Below are 26,304 nucleotides of genomic sequence, written 5' to 3' on the forward strand. Positions count from 1 at the left end.
ATAATTTAAATTCTGAGCTACCACATTCTACATACATTTTGTCTCTTCTAATAATAATGAACTACTACGCCTACTAACAGCTAAAATGGATTAACTGCTGTGAATCTGTAACACAGCAACAAATAATAAAAGTGTATGAACTTCTAAGTCTACCTCTGACACTGTAACAGTTGAACTGTTAAGTCTCATCTCATGTAAAAACGTGGAAGGTTCTGTCAGCGTAGCAACAGTGCTGAACTGTAAACTCCCTCTCTAGGTGAAGTGCTTTGCTCTCGTACATCTGAGATATCTGTTTTGACAGCTCTCTATGTAAAGCTATATATCATTTATGTATATTAAGACGCATTCTGTTAACTTTTATGACGTAACAAGAAGCACTTTGCTACAATTTTACTTTAACATAGGGTATAATTTGTCTCAAATATTAAGTCTGTCTCGCTCTCTAAAAGCTCAACAATTAAGTTTTACCTCATACAAAAATGTGCTACGTCCCTTCGACATAGAAATAACTGGACCCTCACATCAACAACTGTACTATTAGATATGTACGTACACTGTGCATGGATAACTATTCGTTTAAACTTGAGCTACAGTTCTATATGTTCCTGCCCACAGGTAAAAGTTCCCAGTCCCTACTTCAGATAAGTTTTCGACTGCCTCTTTATCTAGAATACTGAACATCTAAATCATTCTACTTGTTATTTGTACTTTAGTTATCTTAACGGCATAGTTTATTCAATATGTTTGATGTTTCTAATAAAATGAAACACAATTTAAAGATATAGACAATAATTTATTTTCACTTTTTAAAATTTTGGTTACTATAGTTGATGATACAAATAAACACAATTATTCACGTAATTCTACACCAACGTCAGGTAGTGGCACAGATTTATTATATATGCCGCTGAGTGAAGCAGAACGCACATCAAAATCCGTAGCAAAGACTTGTCCTGAACCGTTCTGATGGGTAAATTCTGCAAATACATGCCAGACATTTTCATGAAATCCATACACGTTGGGTTGCTACCTGAGACGATGGTCAGCTTGGCTTGAACATTGCAACTATTTGCGCTGAACTTTGACGTAACTGATATCATTCATAGAATGGTACCACGACTTTCATGTCAATAAATAGTGAATTTTCAAAAATTAGCACTACTCTGTTGATCTGATGTCAAGTCAGTAACAATACATTTACTGTCAAACTACCTTAAGCTTTCACACTGCAGAAACAATACCTATTCATTGGTGCACTATGCAATGCTAGGAATTTGATGAATGCAGCAGATGTTGGTGATAATGGAAACTCGAAGTCTGGCACAGTCATGCGGGCTAACTTGATTTCGTGCACAGCTTCAGAAAAACATCTGAGTAGTGACTTGATTTCATCTCCTATGTATGAGAGAGCTATTGCATTTACTGAGACAATCATTCATGCATTGTAATTTGGTTTAATATTTATAATTGTAAATATGCACGTAATTCTACACTATCGCCAGGCGCTGAGACCATGACATCATTCATAATACTGCTTGCTGATGCACGACACTCACTGAAATTCGTTTCCTTCTTCTGAAGTGTAGATTCTTGAAAGTGAATGCACTGCTCGGTTTTCTTGATGTAGAATATTTTCACCGTTCTTAGGTAGTCTCTCACACATATTGTATGGCAATCCAGTAACACTGCTGCCCTTTGACTGCTGAACATTGCAGTTATTTGTGTTGATTTCTGGTGTTACCTTCTTTCCATCGCGAAGTCCATTTTCTTACACCCAACACGGTTTTGCGAGAACTGCATTGTCATTCCATTTAAGTAGAACAGCACAGTGAAGGTGGTAAATACCGTGCCCCCTGGCTTGTGAGCAGTGTTCGTTGCAGTGCCTTGATACCACAGCATAAGCAAAGTCCAACAGACTATCACGCCAATCTATGATCGCATTGAAGAGATGTTTGGAAGTGTCTGTTCTAAAACTGAGATGTGATTAAGGAGCCTGCTTTTTGATTTTATCATCTAAGAAGTTTCCATTGTTCTAAAAGTATGCAGAGGCATTGGTTGACGCTTTAACAGATTCTAGTGTGCTGACTTGCGAAACTGTGGCTTTCTGATTTTTATCGTCTGAGGGGGGTTCCACTGTTTGGTGACTATTTTGTGGCGCTAATACGTCCTAATGCGACGTTATAGTTCTGCAACTGTAGTCAGCAAAATCGTAAGGACGTTTTGGCATCCTTTTTTCATGTAAGTTACTGTAAAAATGGTTGAAAAATTTGGGAAGCGTAAGGTTTTCTGATTTTACCATAGCCTAAGAGCACTACATTGTTTCAAATGTAAGGTGGATGACTTGGTTGTGGCGCTAATGCTTCCCAGTGGTATGAAAAAGTTTTGACACCTTTGTCAGCAACATACATGGAACGAATCGGCACCCTTGTATTCCATACGTTAGTGTAAAGAATTCTGGAAAGATTGTACCACAATACCTCGAGTGGGAAACTTACAGCTTTTTGATTTTACCACGGCTAAGAGGGCTGCATTGTTTCAAAAACGTGGTAGATGGCCCCTAACGAGATGAAGCTACTGCTCTGCTTTGTTTCCTCTTGTTAGGAGCGATAATGGTATTTCCTCTCATCCTTAGCTAAGCTATCACATAAGTCACCATTTCCAGTTGTCGCTTGTTCAGACCTTTCATTGTTTTTCAAAATGGAGAGTTCTGTTATTCCTGATGGTGAGGTCTCTACTGTTGGTAGGTTGTATCGACTGCCTGCTGCTGTTGTCTTTGGGGATATGGAAGATTTTATTGATATATCATGTGATGGAGAGGATGTGTATATGCAGCCAGTGCAATGTGATAATTGAGTTCATTTGACACAAGAGTGATTAATGTTTACTACTCAATTATTCATCTCCATAGTGGCTAATAAATATGATGAAGTTATAAATGAATTTTGCTGATTTATTATCCCCTTAGCTGCTACTCGTGTATTCAGCAGCAGGGTAGTTATTGCTGTATCATCAGATGAGTGGCAGTCAGTTATTGCAGTGTCTGCAGATGCTGTTAGTGACGTCCATGTCCTGATACCAGCACTGCCTCAGTCGCATGTTCTTGTATATATATATATATATATATATATATATATATATATATATATATATATATATGTGTGTGTGTGTGTGTGTGTGTGTGTGTGTGTTAACGTATGTTATAATGTTATGTATGTCATTTCTGCACATACATTTGGTACATACCAAATGTTTGAGAGGTGTTGACATATATTATTTATTTACTTATTTTCACAGTTGCTGACAATTGTGAGTGAGGAGGTTATCTGCATATCATCTGATGCCAACGTCTGATCTCCCTAATGTGACTGTACAATGTTATATTTTGTCATGGGTGCTTTATATTTATAAGTGTAGTGTAAACATTCTTGATCCAAAGGCTTTACGAGCTATTACCTACAATGTTACAAGTGTTGTCAATGTCAATGCACCCATGCAATAGTATTACGTGAATGTACTAACTGAATTTTGTTTTGATCTAATCATTTTGCACACTCTCACAGATTCTACTGATGACAATGAAGACAATGAGATATTATTATTGGGTGGCCTAAACTCAGAGCTCCAGAACTATGTTTGCATGCTATTGAGTTTTAGGTACCTTATACATATGGCAGAGCCACACTTACAAGTATCATAGAACGCCTATGCAACAATATTGCTGTGTCCTGCACCTCTTCATCATGATATGAGAATTCAATAATATTTTTTTCTGAAGTGCATATTTGCATATTCATTGGTGATCAGAGATGGTTAAAGTTTGTTATTTGTATTGTTGTAAAAAGTAGCTTCAGTGATATCAAGGGTGACGATATTTAGGTTGATGGTGATGATGTTATTGTTTTATCGTCAGTTTCTAACGTGTAAGTTTAAAGGCTGTATACAAGCTTTAAAGCTGCACAGTGAATAAACTGGCTATATATTAACAATTTCTTACATATCTGGCAATTAGTTTCCTTATTCATTCGCTATGTTGATGACACATTTACACTGAAGATTAAGATTTTTGTAGATGCATATTAGACTGAGTTAGACTATGCTTGGTGGCAGCTTCTCAGGGGTTTCTAAAGCTATCTGCCTTGTCTGAGCTATGTGTGTTGTGTCTGTCAGCCAGTGTGTACTGCCAACTCACTGGACTGTTTTAGCACTGCAGTCAGACTGTTGAGATACACAGCACCTGATACAGTCCCTCATGATTTTTTTGTAGAAGTCCTAACTGCTAGTCATTTCTGTGAGTGATACTGTCAGGAAACTTTGGACTGTGTGACACTTGGATAGATATTGATGACCAGACAGTTGGCAGATAGTGTACATTGCATGAATCTTTCAAAAACAAAAGAGCCATTTACTCTTCATCAACAACAGTCTGTGGGATTTTGGCATTGAATTTCTTACACCATTCATTGTGCTAACATATAAACTGCTCTGATGTCATACTGTCTTTTCTGAAATGTATGTTGAAATAACCTATGTTTTTATCGTAAATTATAGATGAGTTATTCTAAATAGGTCACTCTCTTTGCTTATTCACTGTGGGTTATAGGAAATGAACTATCCTGAATAATAGAGCAGTTTTCAGTCTGTATGTAGCTGTGGCTCAAATCTGATTCTTTGTAAGAATTTTGTGAGGGGAGTTTAATGTACTATCTATATTCAGCTGGGTGTAGGTGTGGTGACAGTCGTTAAAATAATTTAGAAATTAGTTAAAAAGATACACATTTGCCCTTCCTCACTGAAGTATGTGATCATTTACTGTGACAGGGATAGCAATAGGAGAGTATCTCATAGTACTTAGCTGCAGGATACACACAGTTTCACAGGCAGATGTTGTGCAAAGTTCATGGCAGGAGAGAGGAGTAATCTATCTGTTTAAATTCCAAGTCTAATGATGTTGCATTCAAGCTAGCGGCAAATTTGTCAATTCCTTTCAGCTAGCAGTAAAGAGTTAGGCTTCTATTGTGGACAGGTGAGTGGATGAGGTAGGGTGTGATATACTGTTGTATGGGCTAAATATAACTTACCCATTGTTGAAGTGTGGACTGTTCATAGGTTTGTCCCACATCTGTTTAAAGCAAATAAATAAACGCTTGTATCCCATGCTACAACATATGTTGTAAATGTTTAAACAGCACATATGAGTTACATATTTTTAATTAAATTCAAGGTAACTTGAGTGTATTGTTTAAACATGTGTGGTCTCCCCTACTTAACCATGTGTTGTCTATAGTATGCAGGTCAATTGTATGGCCCTCTGCTACTTTTTAAGTGGTGAACAATACTCTTCGGCCCTACACGACATATCATACGAAATGTAAAATGTATGAAATGGTCCTGCTTGATGGGTAAAGTCATGTAACACCAATTTGAAGAAAGTGTATTACATATAATTCTACTTTGTTAAAGGTGACCAGGCCAATGTGTCTTCCATAAGAATAGATGCTTTAAACTTCAGTTTTTTACGGTAGGTCAATGTTCAAATTTTATTACTGTAGGCAGTATTGAGTATATCTGCACCCCACATATTCTTTCTATAAGTATGGGTGCATTTAGAATTCATTGAAAGTGTTGACATATGAACACCTACACTTAAAAATGTCAGACAGATGAGTGGACACAGTGCTACCTCTGTGGCGTTAGTCACTGGCGTGGCACAGGTGAGTTGGCTGGCTGGCTGCTCGTCCCAGTCCTGGCTGATGGCTGACAGCTGCGTCTGTCCAGGTTCCCTGCTAGTGGTGGGTGAACGAAAGGTTGCAGTGGTGGTGGCTTTTCATTGCTTGTTGGTCTAGCAGTGCCTGGAGAGCAGGCATGTGGCTGGCAGTGAACTTCATGACTGCAGAAAGGGTGCTCTCCCCCATTGTAACCTCCCCCCTCACTTATCGACCTTAATGACAGTGAAAAATTAAACCGCGTGTACCTAATGGAAATTTGGGAATAGCAATCGTCACCGAAGTTAATCTATCGGTAAAGAGGGAGGAAAGGGTTACATCTAATTGAAAGGAAAAATGCAAATGAAACTGGTGGAAATTAATTTTGAAAAGGGGTAAAGTTAATAAAGAAAGTAAATGTGCGGCCGTTACGTTAACAATTAACTAGCGGTAATTAGATATTTGAGATTTGGGGGAAATCACGGTCGCCAGTCCTAAGGACAATTACTATAGTAACTGAAAAAGAAAGGTTATTACACATATAATTAACACTAGAAGCGTGGCAACTGAAGGTTGACACGTGTAGTGTGAAAACTGAAAGTTTGTCAGAAGTAATAAATTTCGCTACACTCTGACTTAATTTAGCAAAAGAATTAATAAAACCGGAAAATCGAAAGTTAATTTAGTGACTGAAGTTAATAGTGAGCTTTCTTTCTGAAGCACATCGAAATCCAGTAAAATACGGTTAGTCTTGGACTACCTCAACAATCATTTCAAAAGCAACTTGACTCTACGCAATTTAGAAACAAGAGATTTAACTTTGAACTTGAATTAAATGATTCTGAACTATTAACAATAGTAAAATTTAGTACGTACCAAGCTGAGCTGCAGTCACAGGTAAGCTAAAATATGCTAACAAAACTCGCACTCTAAATTTGTGCTCGTGTAACCTAAATATTGTAGCCAGCTACTGAACTTTGAAATTAAAGCAGTGAAATCTAATTATATTATTTTAATGCTGGCGTTTGAATTTCAACGACACTCGGGTTCCTTTCGGAAAAGGAAGGGACCCTGCTTGGCAATGCAATTGGGACAATGAGCAACAAAGGTTCATGCTAAGTTGCTGTAATTTTGCGAGGCAAATGGAACAATTTGAAAAGCTGAGGTCTGCCATACAGTTCTGAAACTTTACGTGCTTTTAGTCTTCCTTGTTGGTTGATTGAAGGTTTGAAGCCGTCGATCGAGGAGGTGGCGACAGTCACTCATTGTCGGCCGTCGCTGTTGCAGAAGCTGGATGTTGGCGCGCCTTCTTCTCGACACGGTCACCAGGCGAAACGGGCTCTTGATGTGCGCCAGCTAATGCTTCCCGTCCGCGACACCATGTCAGAAACTATCATCGCGAGTCGAGCGCAATTACATGCTGCCAAACCCCGAAAGCGCGGCAACTCGCGGGAGCGTCACACAACACCTGCTCCACTCGCTACTCCCGCCAGACTCTCACTGCCCGCGCCCCACGCGGCAGAGTTAACACTACCAAAGATCCTACACACTTTGAGTCTTCACACGACCTATCGATGTAATCGTTCGATAGCAGTTTTCCCTAGGCAAGACCCAGCGTAAAAATACAAATAATATTTACGAAACAAACCAATTATACATCGACATGAGTGCATAAATATATATATACAAACAGTAAAACAATTACAATATATAAAGAGACAGAAATGTCATATCTTGAGGTAACAAAACAAGGAAAAAAATTAATAGTACAATAGATGGAAATAGGAGGATATGCATTTCCGGCGTTACACGTGCCCCACATTGTCTGAGGATGTTCGTGTAACGTAAACAGACTCAGATAATGTCCCAAAAAAGAAACAGCGGAAATGCATATGCTCAAAACATCAACAAAAGTTGGCATTCGTCTAATTAACCATAAATCAATTTTTAGACCATAATAATTGAGTGGAGACACTCCTAATCTTATTCCACTCTGTCACCTTGCACAAAATAAAACAGGTTGACAACATATTAAAATTCATAGAAAATATAGAAAATGGTTTAGCTATTCCAAAATCATTAAAATTCGTAACACTATGAGAAATGGAATACTATTTGCAAAATTAATTAGATTGCATGGTCATAAAAACAGGTAGATCAAAATATGCAAATAAATAATTAAATAGACTACACATTTTATATAACCTTTTCATAATCAATATTCTCGTCACGAAAATCTACCTAACGCTAAACAAGAAAATAATATTCAGTAGATCGAAAAAAACATAAATATTGACAGCAGAATTCTTTCACATCAGCTGTCCGGGAAGAAAAACTATTCCGCCTTTCGTACCCGCAAGTACAAAGAATGCCGAGAGCGGCACGGAGAGCCTACGGCGGCACAAGACCCGACAGCGGCTCCGCCTCGTCAGTATTGTTGCGCCCGCCTGTGCGGCACGCTTGATCTCACTCGCCTGTCTAACGGCATTTCCAGAACGTCCGCTTCACTGAATTCTTTGGGAAAAATTCACTCCCGAGTAATCTCAAGGAGTCCATTAACACTATCACAGTGGATAACTCAACACTGTCCATCATCACAAGCATGTATTAGCCTGAAACTTAAAACACCGTCTAAGTACATCGGCAATGACTAGTAAAACACATATTCATGAAATCTTACAGCTAGTTACAAAATCATATTTACATTGCTTAATCTACTGTGACTCAGCTGAAAACTTAAACTAGCAGCTTGGATTTTTCAATTGATAAATAATAACTTTCTCTTAAATCATTTAGTCAAAATTAATTACTTATTAATTACAACTTCTTTAATGTCCTCTTGGTCAGGCAAAAGCATGGCAATTTAGCAAACCTTAAATCTTACACTCTATATTTACATATTGTACAAATTACGCATTGTGTGGTATTAATCGATCCTAGGTTGGTACAATTTCAAGTCTACTATATTCCGTATACCTAATCGTTTTCCAGAGCTTGGATACTCTAAGCAATAAGCATTTGTGTGAGGTATACCAATGACTTTATATGGTCCATTATAAACAAACTTAAATTTAGAGATTTCATTGTCTATCTCGCTCGATTTCTCATGAGCTTTTACAAGTACTAAGTCTCCGATTGCAAACTTAGCAAAACGCGCTTTAGCGTCATGACGACGTATGCGAGCATCAGCTTTTAGCTTCATTACTTCTCGCAAACGATCTTTTTTCACACCAATACTAATGTCAATCCGTGGAGGGAATTTGATTATCTCTTCCACTAAACTTTTACTTCTGTCATCCAACAGGATTTCCTCTGGAGAAAATCCCGTCGATTCATGTCTCAAGGTGTTCATAATTCTCTCAAATACTGCTACATATTTGCCCCATGCCCTATGGTTGTGATGGCAATAGGTACGGGAAAGTCGGCCTCGTCTTTGTTCGTGTGTTACGTTTGACACACCGTCTACAATACTTTCCAATTCAGTTTCTACACTATTGTCAATGCCGAGATTCCTCACATTACAGTAGTTCAAATTGATACCTACATCAATACCATTCGGCCAGTTAACAATGTGTATAGGCTGGTATTGCCTATGCACACCGTCTCCTGCCTCGTCAAAGCTAACTACTATTGTTTTATGTTGTGACGTACATGTCAAAGTTTTGCTTTCGCAATTAATCACTGCACGGTACTTTAATAGCCAATCTAACCCGATAATTCCTTCCGTAGTTAAGTCTGGCACGACGACAAACTCTTGCTCAAATCGTGCCCCACATATCTCGAAGTTGACAAAAATCTGTTTTGTGACCGGTTTACTGGCCTTCCCAGTAGCACCGACAATTTTCACTCCTGTTGCTGGCATAACTACGATGCCGGGTCTGTCTTTCAGTAACTCAAATATTTTCCCAGATACAGCACTCAATTCTGCATCGGTGTCAATCAACACGTTTAGTTGTAGGTCGTGCATATTAACAGACACTACTATCTGTCTACACTTGTCCTCGACTGTTTCTTTATTTTCCCACAGTAAATCCTCGTCCATATCCAGGTCATTCCAGAAAAAACCATCCGGCTTTGATCCTAAATCCGGTTTATCTGGCGGCTTTTTCAGCCTCTGTTCACATACAGTATTAATTTCAACACGTCTGTCCTGAGGCTTAGTCTGTAGCTTCGCCTCCAATACCGAAACCTTTTCCTGTAACTCGTCAACTAGTGAGTGTTGCATTGCTATCAATTCACTAATTGTCACCTTCGTTGATTCCACTTTGGTCAGATTGATCTCATCTGCCAATGTACCTGGAGGAATGTGCCCAGTAGCATCTGAAATTACTTCCTCTGGATCTGCGCAACCCACACTGCTATCGTCTGACTGTATAATGTCAGCTCTAACCTCATACACGCTGTAATCTATGTGCTTTTCTACCAATCGTGTCCGGCTATCACTAAAATTTTCGTAATCTTTCTCCTTAATACTCTCGCAACGTTTAAACTGGATGTTCGCGTCGGATGGGTCGGCTACTTCTACCATTACAACTTTCGGTAAAGTCTGCCGGTTAGGGCCAGAACTTTCCGTTACTACTTCAACATTCAACTCCTGCGGGACGAAACACGACGCATCTTGCTCGTGCTCCCCATTAACATCAACTATTTCTAGTAAAGTCTGCCGGTTAGGGCCAGAACGTTCTATCACTTCACAATCACTATCTTCCTGCGGGACGAGACGCGGCAAATCCTGCCCGCGCTCCCCATAAACACTTCTCCCGTACAGGCCCCTATAATCTCTTAGTTCGTCGTATAAGCGACCGAACTGCCTTAACCAGACCTCATCCCTCTCTGCATCTCCTCGCTCGATGACGGACGTTTTATCCGACATCTGATCTTCTTTCAACACTTGCGAATCATTCTTAAACTCAATCTCCAGTTCCGCTGTGGGTATTACAGCTGCCACTTTATAATCGATTTCCGGAACACTACTTAAATTGTTCTCACTGACAGTGAATGTATTTTCTACTGCCGTGTATACAGCTGATCTACTACTTGTGGGCGCACTCCTTTCTCCTAACACTGGCACACTCTCCCGCCGTTGATTATTCCATACGGAATTTTCATAACGACGACACCTGGGTTTTCTCCTGTTATTGGGCCGCCAAAATTTCTCCACGCCCGGTCGGCCCCTCACCGGCGCGGCTAATGGTTTCCCTGTCTCGTCCCAGCAGATACGCTCCCCGGATACTGCTGAGGCGGCTGGTCACACCCTCTGGCGTTATTACTATTCTGCGCAGCCCGTATCACGCTAGTATGATACTGGTTTCCGTCATTCCGGTTATTATTTGCATTGTACCGATTGTTATTACGATCCGAACCATTATTGTTATTGCTGCCATGGTTGCGGTATGCATTATTCCCATGGTTATCGTTGGTGTGGTTGCTGTGGTACCCGTTGTTGTTACCACGGCCTCTACCACTGTCGCGATTATTGCGCCAATTGTCCTCGTCCTCCACTCTTTCCAGGAAATCATTTATTGTCCTGTAATTGTTTCCTACGTAGCGTTTTGTATCATCTGGAAGCTTTTTGTAGAGTTCCCAGACTATTTCGGATTCCGTGCGGCGATCACGCAAATATTCCAACTTGCGGATCCAGCCCTCACAAAACTCCTTCATCGAGCCGCGCGAATTCGCATCGAAAGGCCTCGATACGACAAATTCGCGCCAGACACTTTGCTGTTTTTGCTCTGACCAGTATTCAGCCAGAAACAAATTTTTAAACTCGTCAAAAGTCAGGTTCGTAATGTTGAGGTTTAGGCGCCAACGCTTGGCATCACCAGCCAACACATCAATAACCGCATTAATTTTTCTCTCATTAGTCCATGATCTGGGTAAAACTCTTTCACAATTTTTAATGAAATCCGTCGGGTGTATACCGCCTTTTTTCAAGGGGTCGAACCGCTCCTCTTTCGTCAACAACTCCGAACTATGTGCACAGATTGGCACATAGCTCTGTTTTTCGTCAAGTTTCCTTTCTAATTCCGACACCCTCGTAATCACTTGGCAAGTGGTTGTCGCAAGCGTTTCCACTTCCCTCTTTTTCTCTTCGCAGGTGTTAGCCTGCTTCGTCACTTTGGTATCTACTTCGGATACTAAAGCCTTTAAAGTTTCCACCTTCTGTTGATCCTCTTTTCTCACTAATTGAATTTGTTCCGTCACCTTATTCTCTATGATCGGAGCAACTGCGTCTCCTACACTTTTCTCGATTCTGCTAATTTCGGAATCAAAACGAGTATTTATGCTCGCAATTTCCGCCTGAACGCCTATCATTTCCTGTTTAAGGTTACCGATTTCGGTATTAATCACGACAATATCGTCTTTGATTTTATCAACTTTTGTGTTAACAACTTCAACATTGTTGTTAACAACATTAATAGCTTTGTTCTGATTGTCTAGCATTCGTTCAATTTTTTCAGACTGAGCTACTTGCTTGGCAGCCTGAGCTGCTTGCTTGGCAGCCTGAGCTTCTTGCTTGGCAGCCTGATCTTTAATTTCTGCCGATTGACTCTTGATTTCGTTAATCAAAACATTCAATAAATCAGTTAAATTCCCGGAAACCACCGGTTTTACTTCCGTAGCGGCTTCCTCTTTCATTGTCCCCCCGTATTCGTCATCAAGGGATTCAGATTTTATTTTCACTTCCGATTCCGAAACATTTTCTAAAGACTGGAATTCCATTTCTGCTCTTTGTTGCGTTTCGGCGGTCGCATCTTTCATGCTAGCCGCCTGCCCCGGAACAATGGGTACCGCTGTGCGCGTTTCCCACTGTTCGACCAATTGTTCCGTATCTAAGTCTACCAAATTTTGGTAATTGTTGCCTTCACTCATTTTAATAATTTTCAATATAAATGCAAAATCTCAACTCTAATTAGGATTCCTCACACGAATATTCTCGCTGACGTATCGACCATTTCGTAACCAGTACTTTGTTACGAGATTTGCACAATGCAAAATTCGTGCCCAGAACAACCTCAAATTTGAAGATTGTCCTGTCACCAGGTCGCCACGTGTAACCTCCCCCCTCACTTATCGACCTTAATGACAGTGAAAAATTAAACCGCGTGTACCTAATGGAAATTTGGGAATAGCAATCGTCACCGAAGTTAATCTACCGGTAAAGAGGGAGGAAAGGGTTACATCTAATTGAAAGGAAAAATGCAAATGAAACTGGTGGAAATTAATTTTGAAAAGGGGTAAAGTTAATAAAGAAAGTAAATGTGCGGACGTTACGTTAACAATTAACTAGCGGTAATTAGATATTTGAGATTTGGGGGAAATCACGGTCGCCAGTCCTAAGGACAATTACTATAGTAACTGAAAAAGAAAGGTTATTACACATATAATTAACACTAGAAGCGTGGCAACTGAAGGTTGACACGTGTAGTGTGAAAACTGAAAGTTTGTCAGAAGTAATAAATTTCGCTACACTCTGACTTAATTTAGCAAAAGAATTAATAAAACCGGAAAATCGAAAGTTAATTTAGTGACTGAAGTTAATAGTGAGCTTTCTTTCTGAAGCACATCGAAATCCAGTAAAATACGGTTAGTCTTGGACTACCTCAACAATCATTTCAAAAGCAACTTGACTCTACGCAATTTAGAAACAAGAGATTTAACTTTGAACTTGAATTAAATGATTCTGAACTATTAACAATAGTAAAATTTAGTACGTACCAAGCTGAGCTGCAGTCACAGGTAAGCTAAAATATGCTAACAAAACTCGCACTCTAAATTTGTGCTCGTGTAACCTAAATATTGTAGCCAGCTACTGAACTTTGAAATTAAAGCAGTGAAATCTAATTATATTATTTTAATGCTGGCGTTTGAATTTCAACGACACTCGGGTTCATTTCGGAAAAGGAAGGGACCCTGCTTGGCAATGCAATTGGGACAATGAGCAACAAAGGTTCATGCTAAGTTGCTGTAATTTTGCGAGGCAAATGGAACAATTTGAAAAGCTGAGGTCTGCCATACAGTTCTGAAACTTTACGTGCTTTTAGTCTTCCTTGTTGGTTGATTGAAGGTTTGAAGCCGTCGATCGAGGAGGTGGCGACAGTCACTCATTGTCGGCCGTCGCTGTTGCAGAAGCTGGATGTTGGCGCGCCTTCTTCTCGACACGGTCACCAGGCGAAACGGGCTCTTGATGTGCGCCAGCTAATGCTTCCCGTCCGCGACACCATGTCAGAAACTATCATCGCGAGTCGAGCGCAATTACATGCTGCCAAACCCCGAAAGCGCGGCAACTCGCGGGAGCGTCACACAACACCTGCTCCACTCGCTACTCCCGCCAGACTCTCACTGCCCGCGCCCCACGCGGCAGAGTTAACACTACCAAAGATCCTACACACTTTGAGTCTTCACACGACCTATCGATGTAATCGTTCGATAGCAGTTTTCCCTAGGCAAGACCCAGCGTAAAAATACAAATAATATTTACGAAACAAACCAATTATACATCGACATGAGTGCATAAATATATATATACAAACAGTAAAACAATTACAATATATAAAGAGACAGAAATGTCATATCTTGAGGTAACAAAACAAGGAAAAAAATTAATAGTACAATAGATGGAAATAGGAGGATATGCATTTCCGGCGTTACACCATGTAGTATTTGTCTGAAATAAAGACTTAAGTTAAACAGTCGTATTACTTCTGCAGTGGGAATAGGACAAGTCAGCTCGAAATGAAGTGTGACATCAGAGGGGAGTTGGACTTTAACTTACCACAAGAAACAGTATGTGTGGTATTAGGAGGAAAACACAGTGACCATCTTGAAGTCTATAAGTGACCTGCCTGCTATAAATAGCCATACTTGTCTGAGTGAATAATAGCTTGGTAATAACATGTTAAGTAGGCCAGCAGGAAATTCCAGACCGGTTACTACCTAAATTGCAAAAGTATGTTCTCTTATTCATAGGTTTGGTCCTGTAGGGGGAACTAACTTCCTGTACCTCAGGTAGGTTGTGGCAAGGGGAAATACGGTGGCCATCTTGGATACTATACTTAACACATATTACATACTTCCACCAATGTAACCTTGCCCTATCTAGGATTTCATGCCAGTTTTTACTTGGGACAACAGGTGTATATCCACAGCGTCATCAGGGAGAAACCTGGAGGCCATCTCCACAGAGGAGCGGTGGGAAACCCTGCAGCACAAGTAACCTGTGTTCTAATTTCCTGACAATTTTTGAATTTGAACTGTTTTATACACAGGGTACCTGATCTATGTCAGAGGGTTTCATTTCAACTTTTCTGCGTTTCTCCTTACAGTTTTAAGCTTTTGTCTTGAGCGATCACTTATAAAAATTACACAAAATGAAATATGTTAACGTGATTTCATCGATGATATGATTGGAAATCTGGCAACAACGAACTCTGTGCCCAGTCTTTTACAGGTACCTACACTCTGCAGCTGTTTGTTAGTCCCAGACCTCCTCCTCGTTTATCCAAAGTCGCTGTGCTACAAGCTGAACATTTAACAATTCCCGTGCAAGGCGATTTAACATACTGCTCTTTCCATATTGTTGGTAATCCCCGGGTGTATAGACAGGCTTAAGTTAATGTAGAATACTTTTGAAACTTAAATGCACTATAATAGCTGTACCTCATTTATTATATTCGTATAACTATTTTGTTGTTTTTCGTTTTGCCTGTAGTTTTTCCGAGTACCTCCTTACAATTTTCAGCTACCATCAGAGCGCGGTGGCAACACTGTAAAAAGTACACAGAGTGATTAACGTTTCTGTATTGTTGCGTTCTGTTTTCGATACTAGTCAAATTCATAATGACTTTTTTTATCATGTATACTTCAGCACCCGTAATACTGCAATAAAACTGGAGCCCATTCGTTACATTTAAATATCAGCACCACTCCTAATCGTAACGTTTTAAGTTATCCACAAAATGCAGTTTTGTGCGTGTGTGTGTGTTTGTTTTCCCATAGTTATTATATACAATGGCACAGAGGGTAGATATTACTGAATTTCTAAGACCTTTCATCCTTATGATCATTTCTCAGTGAATTCAGGAGTATATCGCTTGATACCATTGCTTCTATCTTCGCAGCAATGTAATTGTAAATGGTCTTTAAAATTTAAAAAAAATGTAAAAACGCTAATAATCTTTAGCTTTCCTCGGTTAGTCACATCTGTTGATTCATTAATAGTTTTCATAATATTTCAGCCAAGCAAAGCCATTGTATTACTTGGTATGCCTTGGTCCATTATTGCAGTAATGAGGACTTTCGTAGGTTAGGAACAATCGTTAACACCCAATGACCAGTGTTCTTCAGTTTCGATTAGTACTGTAAGCTCCACGTAGCTGTTGGCTCATGTGGAAGATTAGGAGACATTAAATTTTATTCCTAGCCGATTTTTGTTTTCACAATGCAAATAATTATAAAAATCGTGCATATCGCTGGATGATCAGTAAATTATTAGTAGGTAGTGTAAAGACTAGCAGTTGCTCCAACAGAAACAAGTGTAATGTTGTGCTCATAAATGTAGCAATATCTCATGCTTTGCCAAACAATTAGCGGAATCGGTCACAGCCATCACCTATACTCTACCAGCATAAATTTAAGGTGAAATGATCATGATATGTTCCAATTGGGCCTACACAATGTAGATATTTGCTAAAGAAATTCATTGCAAGTAAAGATTTTTGTTTTGAAAAAACAAAAATTTCGATAGTTGAGGCACTAGAAGAAATTAACCAACGTCATTACTTCCTGAAGATTAAAGTCGTGTGCCGGACCCCAGACACGAACTCGTAACCTCTGCCTTTTCCTGGCAAGTGCTCTTTCAACTGAGCTACCCACGCATGACTCAGATTTCCTTCTCACAGCTTTACATCCGCCAGTACCTTCCAAACTTCACAGAAGCTCTCCTGCGAACCTTGCATGACTAGGACTCCTTGAAGAAAGGATCTTGCAGAGGCATGGCTTAGCCACAGCCTAGGGGACGTTCTCAGAATGATATTTTCACTCTGCAGCGGAGTGAGCGCTGATATGAAATTTCCTGGTAGAGCATTACCTGCGAAAGGCAAAGGTCTCGAGTTCGAGTCTCGGTCCAGCACACAGTTTTAATGTTCCAGAAAGTTTCATATCAGCGCATACTCCGCTGTAGACTGAAAATTCATTCTGGAAACATCCCCCAGGCTGTGGCTAAGCCATGTCTCCGCAGTATCCTTTCTTTCAGGAGTCCTAGTTCTGCAAGGTTCGCAGGAGAGCTTCTGTAAAGTTTGGAAGGTAGGAGACGAGATACTGGCAGAAGTAAAGCTTTGAGTACCGGGCGTGAGTCGTGCTTCGGTAGCTCAGATGGTAGAGCACTTGCCCGCGAAAGGCAATGGTCCCGATTTCGAGTCTCGGTCGGGCACACAGTTTTAATCTGCCACGAAGTTTCATATCAGCGCACACTCCGCTGCAGAGTGAAAATCTCATTCTGGAAACATCCCCCAGACTGTGTCTAAGCCTCATCACCACAATATCCTTTCTTCCAGCAGCGCTAGATTTGCAAGTTTCGCAGGAGAGATTCTGTGAAGTTTGGAAGGTAGGATGTGAAGTACTGGCGGATGTAATGCTGTGCTGATCGCTGGGGAGTTCTGCTTGGTAGCTCAGCTGGTAGAGCCCTTGCCTGCGAAAGGCGAAGATTTCGAGTTCGAATCTCACAAATATGCCAGGAAGTTTCACATACGTAGACTTATTGCATAATGACGTCTCCAAGCGGTGATATTGGTCCTAGGGCAAATCAAGTATTTTGAGAATTATAAGTAAAACATGAATTAAACTGTGTGTTTACTAAAGTACGTCGAAGGCTTAATATCTTGCTAACCTGTATAGGATCATGCACAGGTCACTAACTTGCGACATAAGATGAGCCGTACTTGAGTTGAACCTACTGGCTGTATAATTGGTCCAGTACTCTAGGTAGTCTGCATGCACATTTTATGTCGCATTCCACAAACACTTGAGTAAAATCTCTGGCCTAGAAATTCATCATACACTGTCACGCAAGAACGTCAACAGAAGTGACATAACAAAAAATTTCAAAGCTGGCGTAAGTAAAGTTAGCCTCCTTACAAAAAGGTAACACTCTGGCGTATGCAATTCCATCTCGCGACAGAATAAGTGACCATGTCTGTGATGAAAAGACGTGCTTTGTCAGAAACTTTTGTTAGCCAGAGAGGAAATCAATGATGTTTTTAACTTTTCGTACGCCAGTTTTGCAACACTCAGTGCAAGTAGCGTATACGTTTTCCTGTCGGAAGTATCCTCTATAACTAGAGGGCTGCGTGGATAAGAGTAACAATTTCCGCAAATGCACTGCATACTTAAGCCTCATATTCTAATCCACATCAGGGACAAGTTTATTATCTTCATCCGTAGATATTGAAATTTTATTAACCATTTTAAACTTTTCAGTTCGTGAGAGCTCAAATTGTAGACTCGCATTTTACCTCAAAATTTCAACTACTGAAGTCGGACCTCGTAATTAACGTTTCATGTACTGAAAAAGTAGAAGGTGATCATATAATGAATATAACATAATTGTTATATTTTTGATATGTTCCATAAGTTACAAGTTTATATCATAATTACTGAAATGAATTTAATCAGATTTTCTTGGAATATTTCTCTTATTGTGGGAAGTCAAAAGACGTCATGCCACAGTTTGTTACATTTTGCATAATGCTAAATGCTAGTCGTATAATTAGATACATAGCGTTAGGAGTGTAAGTGCAGACATTTGTGTTGGTGACAGCGCAGTGTACTGAAGAACATTAAATCACTATTTACTTCACTTACAAAGTAATAATTATAGCCGGTAGGAGTAATATGTTATTAGGTTGGTTAGTACCTCCAAGTACTTGCGGCAAGAGTAAGCCATTAATGCTTATTTTCTTCTGGCTGTTGAAGTGTGATCACGTGGATGCAAAATGGTTAGTCTATATTGAAAGGCGCAGCCCACTTAGTGGTGCAGTTACGCCTGTGCCGGCAGTAAATTATAGGACGCCTTTGTGGTTGGCTGGTTGGTTTAGAATGGGGGAAAAGAGACCAAGCTGCTTGGTCATCGGTCCCACGCCTTTGTGGGTTCAGTGTTGGACGAAAAAATCGGGTAGTAAATTGTGTGACGTGTTGGCGGTATAAGTGTTGGACACAGAGAAAAAAAGAACTAAAACACTGATGTGCATTGGATGCAGACAAAAAAAAAAAACTAAAGCACTGACGTGGATACGTATTAAGGTATCAATGATCAGAATATCTGCATTTATCTCCCAATCTCCCCATGTTGCTTCACCATAAAGTTAAATCATTTCCAAGAGCTACACTTCAAAATCTAATAAGCATCTGTGTAGGGTACTTGTAAATATATTTAAGGGAAACGTTGGAAGACTAACTGACTTTACATCGAACATTGTTAACGTGTATGGAATACATGCTTATTCAGAAGTACCTCTGGCGTTTTAGAAGACGACTGCGAGAAAACTACAAGATGTACAGGAACATAACATTTATCAGTTGGATAGAGTATCTACCCAAGATCGATTCGTAATACACGTTGTAGTGTAAGACAGATGTATGTGTCTCAGAACGTGTAGACAAATCATCCACTGTGTTTATTAAATAAAAAACTTTTAAGAGTGAAAACTTTTAATGCCTAGACCATAATTTTGCTATCACTATTAAAGTTCGAGAACTAGTTTCAGTTGCTGTCTGCAACCATCTGTAGATCGTTCAAAATATGAAAAGTCGCTGAATAAGCATTGGAAAGCATTGTTAGCTGTAGTCATGCAGCAACATGCATTCATAAGGACCAAAACAGTGAATGAACATCGTGTGACTAGGCCCACATTTCGCCGGGTACAAGTGTTTCGATTTGACGCCACTTCGGCGACTTGCGCGTCGATGGGGATGAAAGAATGATGATTAGGACAACACAGTACCCAGTCCCTGAGCGGAGAAAATCTCCGAACCAGCCGGGAATCGAACCCGGGCGCTTAGGAGTGACATTCTGTTGGGCCGATCACACAGCTACCGCGGGTGGACGCCAAAACAGTAACAGTACGTAGTTGAAACAGTAGCCGTGAGCAAGCCAGGTTGTAGACGGTAATTTCGCAGGTTGACGGTCATATAGGAAATTGTCTACTTGCATGTGTAGAAGCTGTATCAAAAGCTCACTACTCGCAATAGTATAACACGTGTTATCGTGAGAGAACTGTATGCAATGGCCCCAAAAACTATCAGCTTTTCCGTAGCCTGGCTTGCACAAGAGTGATGTTGCGTGGCTTACAACGTAGTCATCCTTACAAAGTAAGATTGAAGTAAAATATGTGAACTCTGCACGCCGCCAGTGTGACAAGACATGTGAAAACGAAGTTTTCTTGTGCAAGCCAGGTTATGGAATACCTGACAGTTTTTGGATGCCGCCTAGCCACGTCTCCGATCTCATCATTTGCGCTTACTTCAGGGAGCCTCATCCTAGTTGACATTGTGATAGCTGGACCTGTCGTTTGTTGCTTGTTTGCAATGAGTCTTCGTTAGCTTGGAGATAGACAAGTGAAGTAAATCTCCAGTTTGTTGTATAAATTGTTCGCTAATCATTTCTGCTCCTGTCCAACTTTCCTATGGCGACAGCTGCCACACCAATCTATAACCACCTCTCCTCATCACTGTGTACAAAGTTGTACACAACATAAATTAACAAAAATCTTACTATTTAGACAGAAGAAATTACATGTGGTGTCCCACAAGGATCCATCTTAGGGCCATTGCTTTTTCTTGTGCATGTTAATGATCTCTCATCAGTTACACTGTGAGAAGCAGAGTTCGTTTTGCTTGCAGATGACACAAGTATTGCAATAAATAGTATGTCGAGTGTAGTTCTAGAAAGATATGCTAACGATATTTTCATGAATATTAATAAATGGTTTAAAGCCAACTCACTAACATTTAAACTTCGAAAAGACTCACTATATGCAATTCAGAACCTGTAAGAGGTTTCCACCCAGCATATGCATAAAGTACGAAGAAGAGCAGATAGAAGAGGTTGACAGTCTTAAATACCTGGGATTACAACTTGACAATAAACTCAGTTGGGAGGAGCACACCACAGAACTGCAGAAACGCCTTAACAAATCTGTATTTGCAATTCGAGTGTTAGCAGACATAGGCGACATAAAAGTGAAAAAGCTTGCATACTTTGCCTACTTTCATTCCATAATGTGATATGGTATAATATTTTGGGATAACTCTTCAAGTCAAACAAAAGTTTTCAGAGTCCAAAAGCGTGTAATACGTATTGTTTGTGGAGTAAATTCACGGACGTCCTGTAGAAACCTCTTCAAAGAATTGGGTATACTAACTACTGCCTCTCAGTATATTTACTCCTTAATGAAATTTGTCCTAAATAATACATCTCTTTTTCCAACAAACAGCTGAGCTCGTACATACAATACCAGGAACAAAAATGATCTGCACAAGGACTTAAAAGAGACTTAAGTTCAAAAAGGGGTCCAGCACTCAGGAACACTCATCTTCAATAATTTGCCAGCAAACATAAACAATTTGGTTACAAATAAAGATCAGTTTAAAAGAAGCCTGAAAGACTTACTAGTGGCCAACTCCTTCTATTCCATTGACGAATTTTTTAATAGAAACAAATGATGTGTTGTATATATTCATACTATTAGTATTGATATTTCAGCTTAAAAAAATATTGACATACTCCACATCCACGAGGATCTCTTCAGCACGGATCTATGGAACGAAACACTAATCTGATGTAATCTAATCAAGCCCTTTGACATTTGAAAACAAATCAGTTTTTACTGCAGATTGACTTGGGCATATTAGCATTGGTGCAGGCTTTTATTCAGAAAGCGGTTATTACTCTGTGTATCCAAATACACACAGCCCTCTGCCTATAACTTCAGTACTGGACGTGCCGCAGATGTGTGCAGAGAGCAGGCCGTGGAGGCGCCCGGACGACAAGCCGGTGCCGACGGTGTGGCGGCGCTTCGAGGGCCGGCGCCCCATGGCGGACGGGCAGCGGCCGCGCTTCGTCGTGCAGGACGCGACGCCGGAGCTGGACGACGCCGTGCTGGAGCTGATGGCGACGCACTTCCTGCGCGACGAGCCGGTGTGCGGGGCGCTCGAGCTGACCGGGGAGGCGGCCGCCGTGCGGGACATGGAGCGGCTGTGGCGCCGGATGCTGGACCAGCGGACGGTGCTCGTCGCCCTGCTGGAGGACGGCCGCGTCGTCGGCGCCAACATGACGTCGCTCGAGTGCCTCGCCGACAAGGACAGGAAGGAGGAGGTGCGTAAGGCGTCGCTTTGAGTTAACAGGGCGCACGGCACACTTTGATGGTACTGTTCTTTTCTAAATGCAAACATCAGAGGTAAACACGAGAAACATTATATACTACGAGAGCTTTTCGGGATGTAAGGATTGACAGGTCACGAAAATCCGATGAAACTTTGCGCAGATGTGTTGGCTAATGTGTTTAGTATGCCCAACTTTCGCACCACGTAGCTCTTTTCAGTTCTCAGTGCACAGTGAGCACGTAAAGATGCCCAGAGATCAGTGTCTCCCCACCAAGTACGAGCACCTGCTGAGGTTTCACAAGCCGTCACGCAGCGCACACAACTTAACTGTCACGTGTTTGCTTCTTCATGGTAATTCTCGGCCACACTCTGCAGGGACAATCAATCTACTCTTGCAACGTTTCTTTTATTTTTTTCAATGTGGAGCGATTATCACCCACAATACAGCCAGTAATTCGCTACGACAGTGTACTGTAGACCAGCATAGAAAAATGACGGAAAGCACAGGCGGCTGCCTTTTATGACGAGGGTATTACAAGATACAACTCTATGACAGATGTCTAAGTAGGAGCAGTGACTATATAGAGAGGAGTGGTAGGATAATGGGGTTTCTGGTGCACGTTTGGTATCAAACTGATATGCAAATTAATTACATTGATCAGTTAATTACACCCCAGCCCCCCCACCCACAGATAACATCAAGTGTTTTCTCCAGCCCCTCCCCCTCCCCTTCCACTCCCTCTCCCCCTCCCCCAACTGTCCTACTGGCAGGAATTTCGAATTTTGGCTGGAAATTCAAAACATGGTGGGTATTTAAAAACGGTGGAATTTCAAAAGTGACTTGAATTTCTTTGTCCCAGGGCTCTGCTGACGTCACATCCCCAACACCTCCCACAGAAATTGCAGTAAAATTTCAATTTGGGTGGGAATTTCTTTTTTTTTCTCTGCTCACACTACCAGAATTGGTGGAAGAGGCTCAGTCTATGCTGAGCTGCTGTTGTGGCTGCACTGTGACGTGTTCGATCAACAAGATGAATGTGGGGGACAGAGCGGCTTTCAGTAGCTGTATTACACGTACACATTTGATATGCAGCAGTAGCCGACCGAGACACAACCAGCAGCAGGGAAGTAACCGATTTTGTGCCTTTTACAAGTTCCTAATCAGGAGTGAATTATCTAATATCATCTCTGTGCTCAAATAGTTTAGTTTCTTGTGTTTCTGTGTGTTTATTTAATATATAATAGCCACAGTTCACGCGTTTTCGTTTGCATCGGAAAGTGAATCGATTTTGTGACATATTACAAGTTCTTAATCAGGGCGAATTATTTAGTTTCTTCTGAGTGCTTCGGTAGTTAGGTTTTTGAATCTTAGCGTGTTAATCAAATTTATTGGACACAGTTCTTGCGTTTTCGTGCTGATAGTCTGTTTATTTGCATAGTTTAGTTTTCCACGGTCTATGGTATGGACAGGGACTGCGATTGTTGTGTGCGGATGCGAGCAGAGTCGGTGACACTTCGCTCTCAGCTTCAGGCTGTGATGGCTTCAGTTACACAGCTTGAGGCTGCAGTGGATGGGCACCACTGTTGTGGGCCGGCTGTGGGGATCCAGCGGACGTCCAGCGCTTCAGAGTCCTCTGATCGGTCCTCACCAGTGGCCAACCCAGTTACTGCTCGCACTGAGGCTGACCCCCACCTGTGGTCGAGTGGGAGGTCGCCCCGGGGCGAAGCAGCCGGCGAAAGACTTCCCAGGAGGCTGCACGCAACGCCTCCCTGGTTTGTATGACAAACAGGTTCCATGCGCTGTCTGAGGCCGACGCTGTCACTGAGCCAGATGCTGTCGCTTGTCCTGTTTCGGAGGAAACCTCTCAGCCTGCAAGATCCAGAGAGGTGACAGTATTGATAGATGGGAGCTGCAACGTTAGGCGCATTATGGGGCCCCTTAGGGGCACGGCTGACAAGAAGGGAAAGAAAACCAGTGTGCACTCTGTGTCCATACCGGGTGGAGTCATGACAGATGTAGAACGAGTCCTCCCGGACGCCATGAAGAGTACAGGGTGCAGCCAACTGCAGGTGATTACTCATGTTGGTACCAATGATGTGTGTCACTTTGGATCAGAAGAGATTCTCTCTGGTTTCGAGCGGCTAACAGAAGTGGTAAAGACTGACAGTCTTGCTTGCAAGATGAAAGTAGAGCTGACCATTTGCAGCATAGTCGACAGGACCGGTTGAGGACCTCTGATACAGAGCCGAGTGGAGGGTACGAATCAGAGGCTCAGATGGTTCTGCGACAGTTTAGCCTGCAGATCCCTCGACTTGCGCCAGAGGATGGTTGGGTTTCGTGTTCCCCTGAATACATCAGGTATCCACTATATGAAGGAGGAGGTTACATGGGTACCAGGAGCTATGTGGCGTAGACGGGGCGGTTTTTTAGGTTAGAGGGTCTCAGGAAAACACAAGAACGGCTTCTGCCACAAAGGGTACAGGCCGAACACATGAAGAACGTAGATACAGGAACCACTCGTATAACAGTTGTAAATTGTAGTAGCTGTGTTGCGAAAGAACAAGAGCTCCAAGCGCTAATACAAAGCACTGATGCTCAAATCGTTGTAGGCACTGAAAGTTGGCTAAGCTGGATATAAGCTCAGACGAAATTTTTGCAAGGAACCTAACGGTGTTCCGAAAGGATAGGCTAAACACGGTTGGCGGTGACGTGTTTGTTGCTGTCAGAAGTAGTTTAACTTGTCGCGAAATTGAAGTAGAAACTTCCTGTGAGTTAGTGTGGGCAGAGGTCATTGTTGGCAACCGGAATAAAATAATAATTGGACCCTTTTACCGACCTCCCAGTTCAGATGATACAGTTGCTGAAAGGTTCAAAGAAAACTTGAGTTTGATTTCAAACATGTACCCGACTCATACAATAACAGTTGGTGGTGACTTTAATTTACCCTCGATATGTTGGTGAAAATACATGTTTAATTCCGGAGGTACGCATAAAACATCATCCGAAATTGTACTAAACGCATTCTCTGAAAATTATTTCGAGCAGTTAGTTCATGAGTCCATGCGAATAGCAAACGGTTGTGAAAACAAACTTGACCTCTTAGCAAAAAATAACCCTGAGTTAATAACGAGCATCAAAACGGATAGAGGGATTAGTGAACCCAGGGTTGTCGTAGCGAGATTGTATATTCTAACATCCAAAAATAAACGAAAAATATACCTATTCAAAAAAGCAGATAAAAATTCACTTGACGCCTTCCTGAGAGACATTCTCCACTCCTTCCAAATTAATGATATAAGTGTAGACCAGATGTGGCTTGAATTCAGAGAGACAGTATCGGCTGCAATTGAGAGATTTGCACCAAATAAATTAACAAACGATGGAGGTGATCCTCCTTGGTACCCAAAACGGGTCAGAACACTGTTGCAGAAACAACGAAACAGACGCAAAATCTCCACGATTGGCGATCTTCTACAGAAGTTCGAAATATAGCGTGGACATCAATGCGAGAAGCTTATAAAAGTTTCCACAACGAAACTTTGTGTCGAGACCTGGCAAAAAATCCAAAGAAATTATTGTCGTATATGAAGTATGTTAGCGGCAAGAAACAATCAATGCCTTCTGTGCGCGATGGCAATGGTGATATTATCGAAGACAGTGCTGGCAAAGCAGAATTCCGAAATGCCTTCACAAAAGATGACGAAGTAAACACTCCAAAATTCGAATCGAGAACAGCTGCCAACATGAGTAACGAAGAAGTAAATCATATAAAACCGTTCGCTCGACGAAAGATCTGTACCCAAAGACTGGAAACTTGCACAGGTCACCCAATATTCAAGAAAGGTAGGAGGAGTAATGAACTAAATTACAGGTCCATATCATTAACGTCGATATGCAGCAACATATATTGTGTTTGAACATTATGTATAACCTCGAAGAAAACGGTCTATTGACACATAGTCAGCATGAGTTTAGAAAACATCGTTCTTGTCAAACACAACTAGCTCTTTATTCGCGTGAAGTGCTGAGTGCTATTGACAAGTGATATCAGATCGATTCTGTATTTCTGGATTTCCAGAAGGCTTTTGACACTGTACCACACAAGCGGCTCGTAGTGAAATTGCGTGCTTATGGAGTATCGTCTCAGTCATGTGACTGGATTTGTGACTTCCTGTCAGAGAGGTCACAGTTAGTAGTAATTGACGGAAAGTCAAAGTGATT

General features: G+C 41.2%; 1 protein-coding gene across 1 annotated transcript in view; it reads left to right on the forward strand.

Moving 5' to 3' along the window:
- LOC126458624 (uncharacterized) overlaps positions 1-26,304 on the forward strand; it is a 65,104-nt gene that overhangs the window by 9,558 nt on the left and 29,242 nt on the right. Inside the window, exon 2 of the mRNA XM_050095791.1 lies at positions 21,709-22,074. Within this exon, the coding sequence (XP_049951748.1) occupies positions 21,709-22,074 (366 nt within the window). The remainder of the gene's footprint in view (positions 1-21,708; positions 22,075-26,304) is intronic.

This window comes from Schistocerca serialis, chromosome 2 (assembly GCF_023864345.2).
Source record: "Schistocerca serialis cubense isolate TAMUIC-IGC-003099 chromosome 2, iqSchSeri2.2, whole genome shotgun sequence".
NCBI classification, from domain to species: Eukaryota; Metazoa; Arthropoda; class Insecta; order Orthoptera; family Acrididae; genus Schistocerca; species Schistocerca serialis.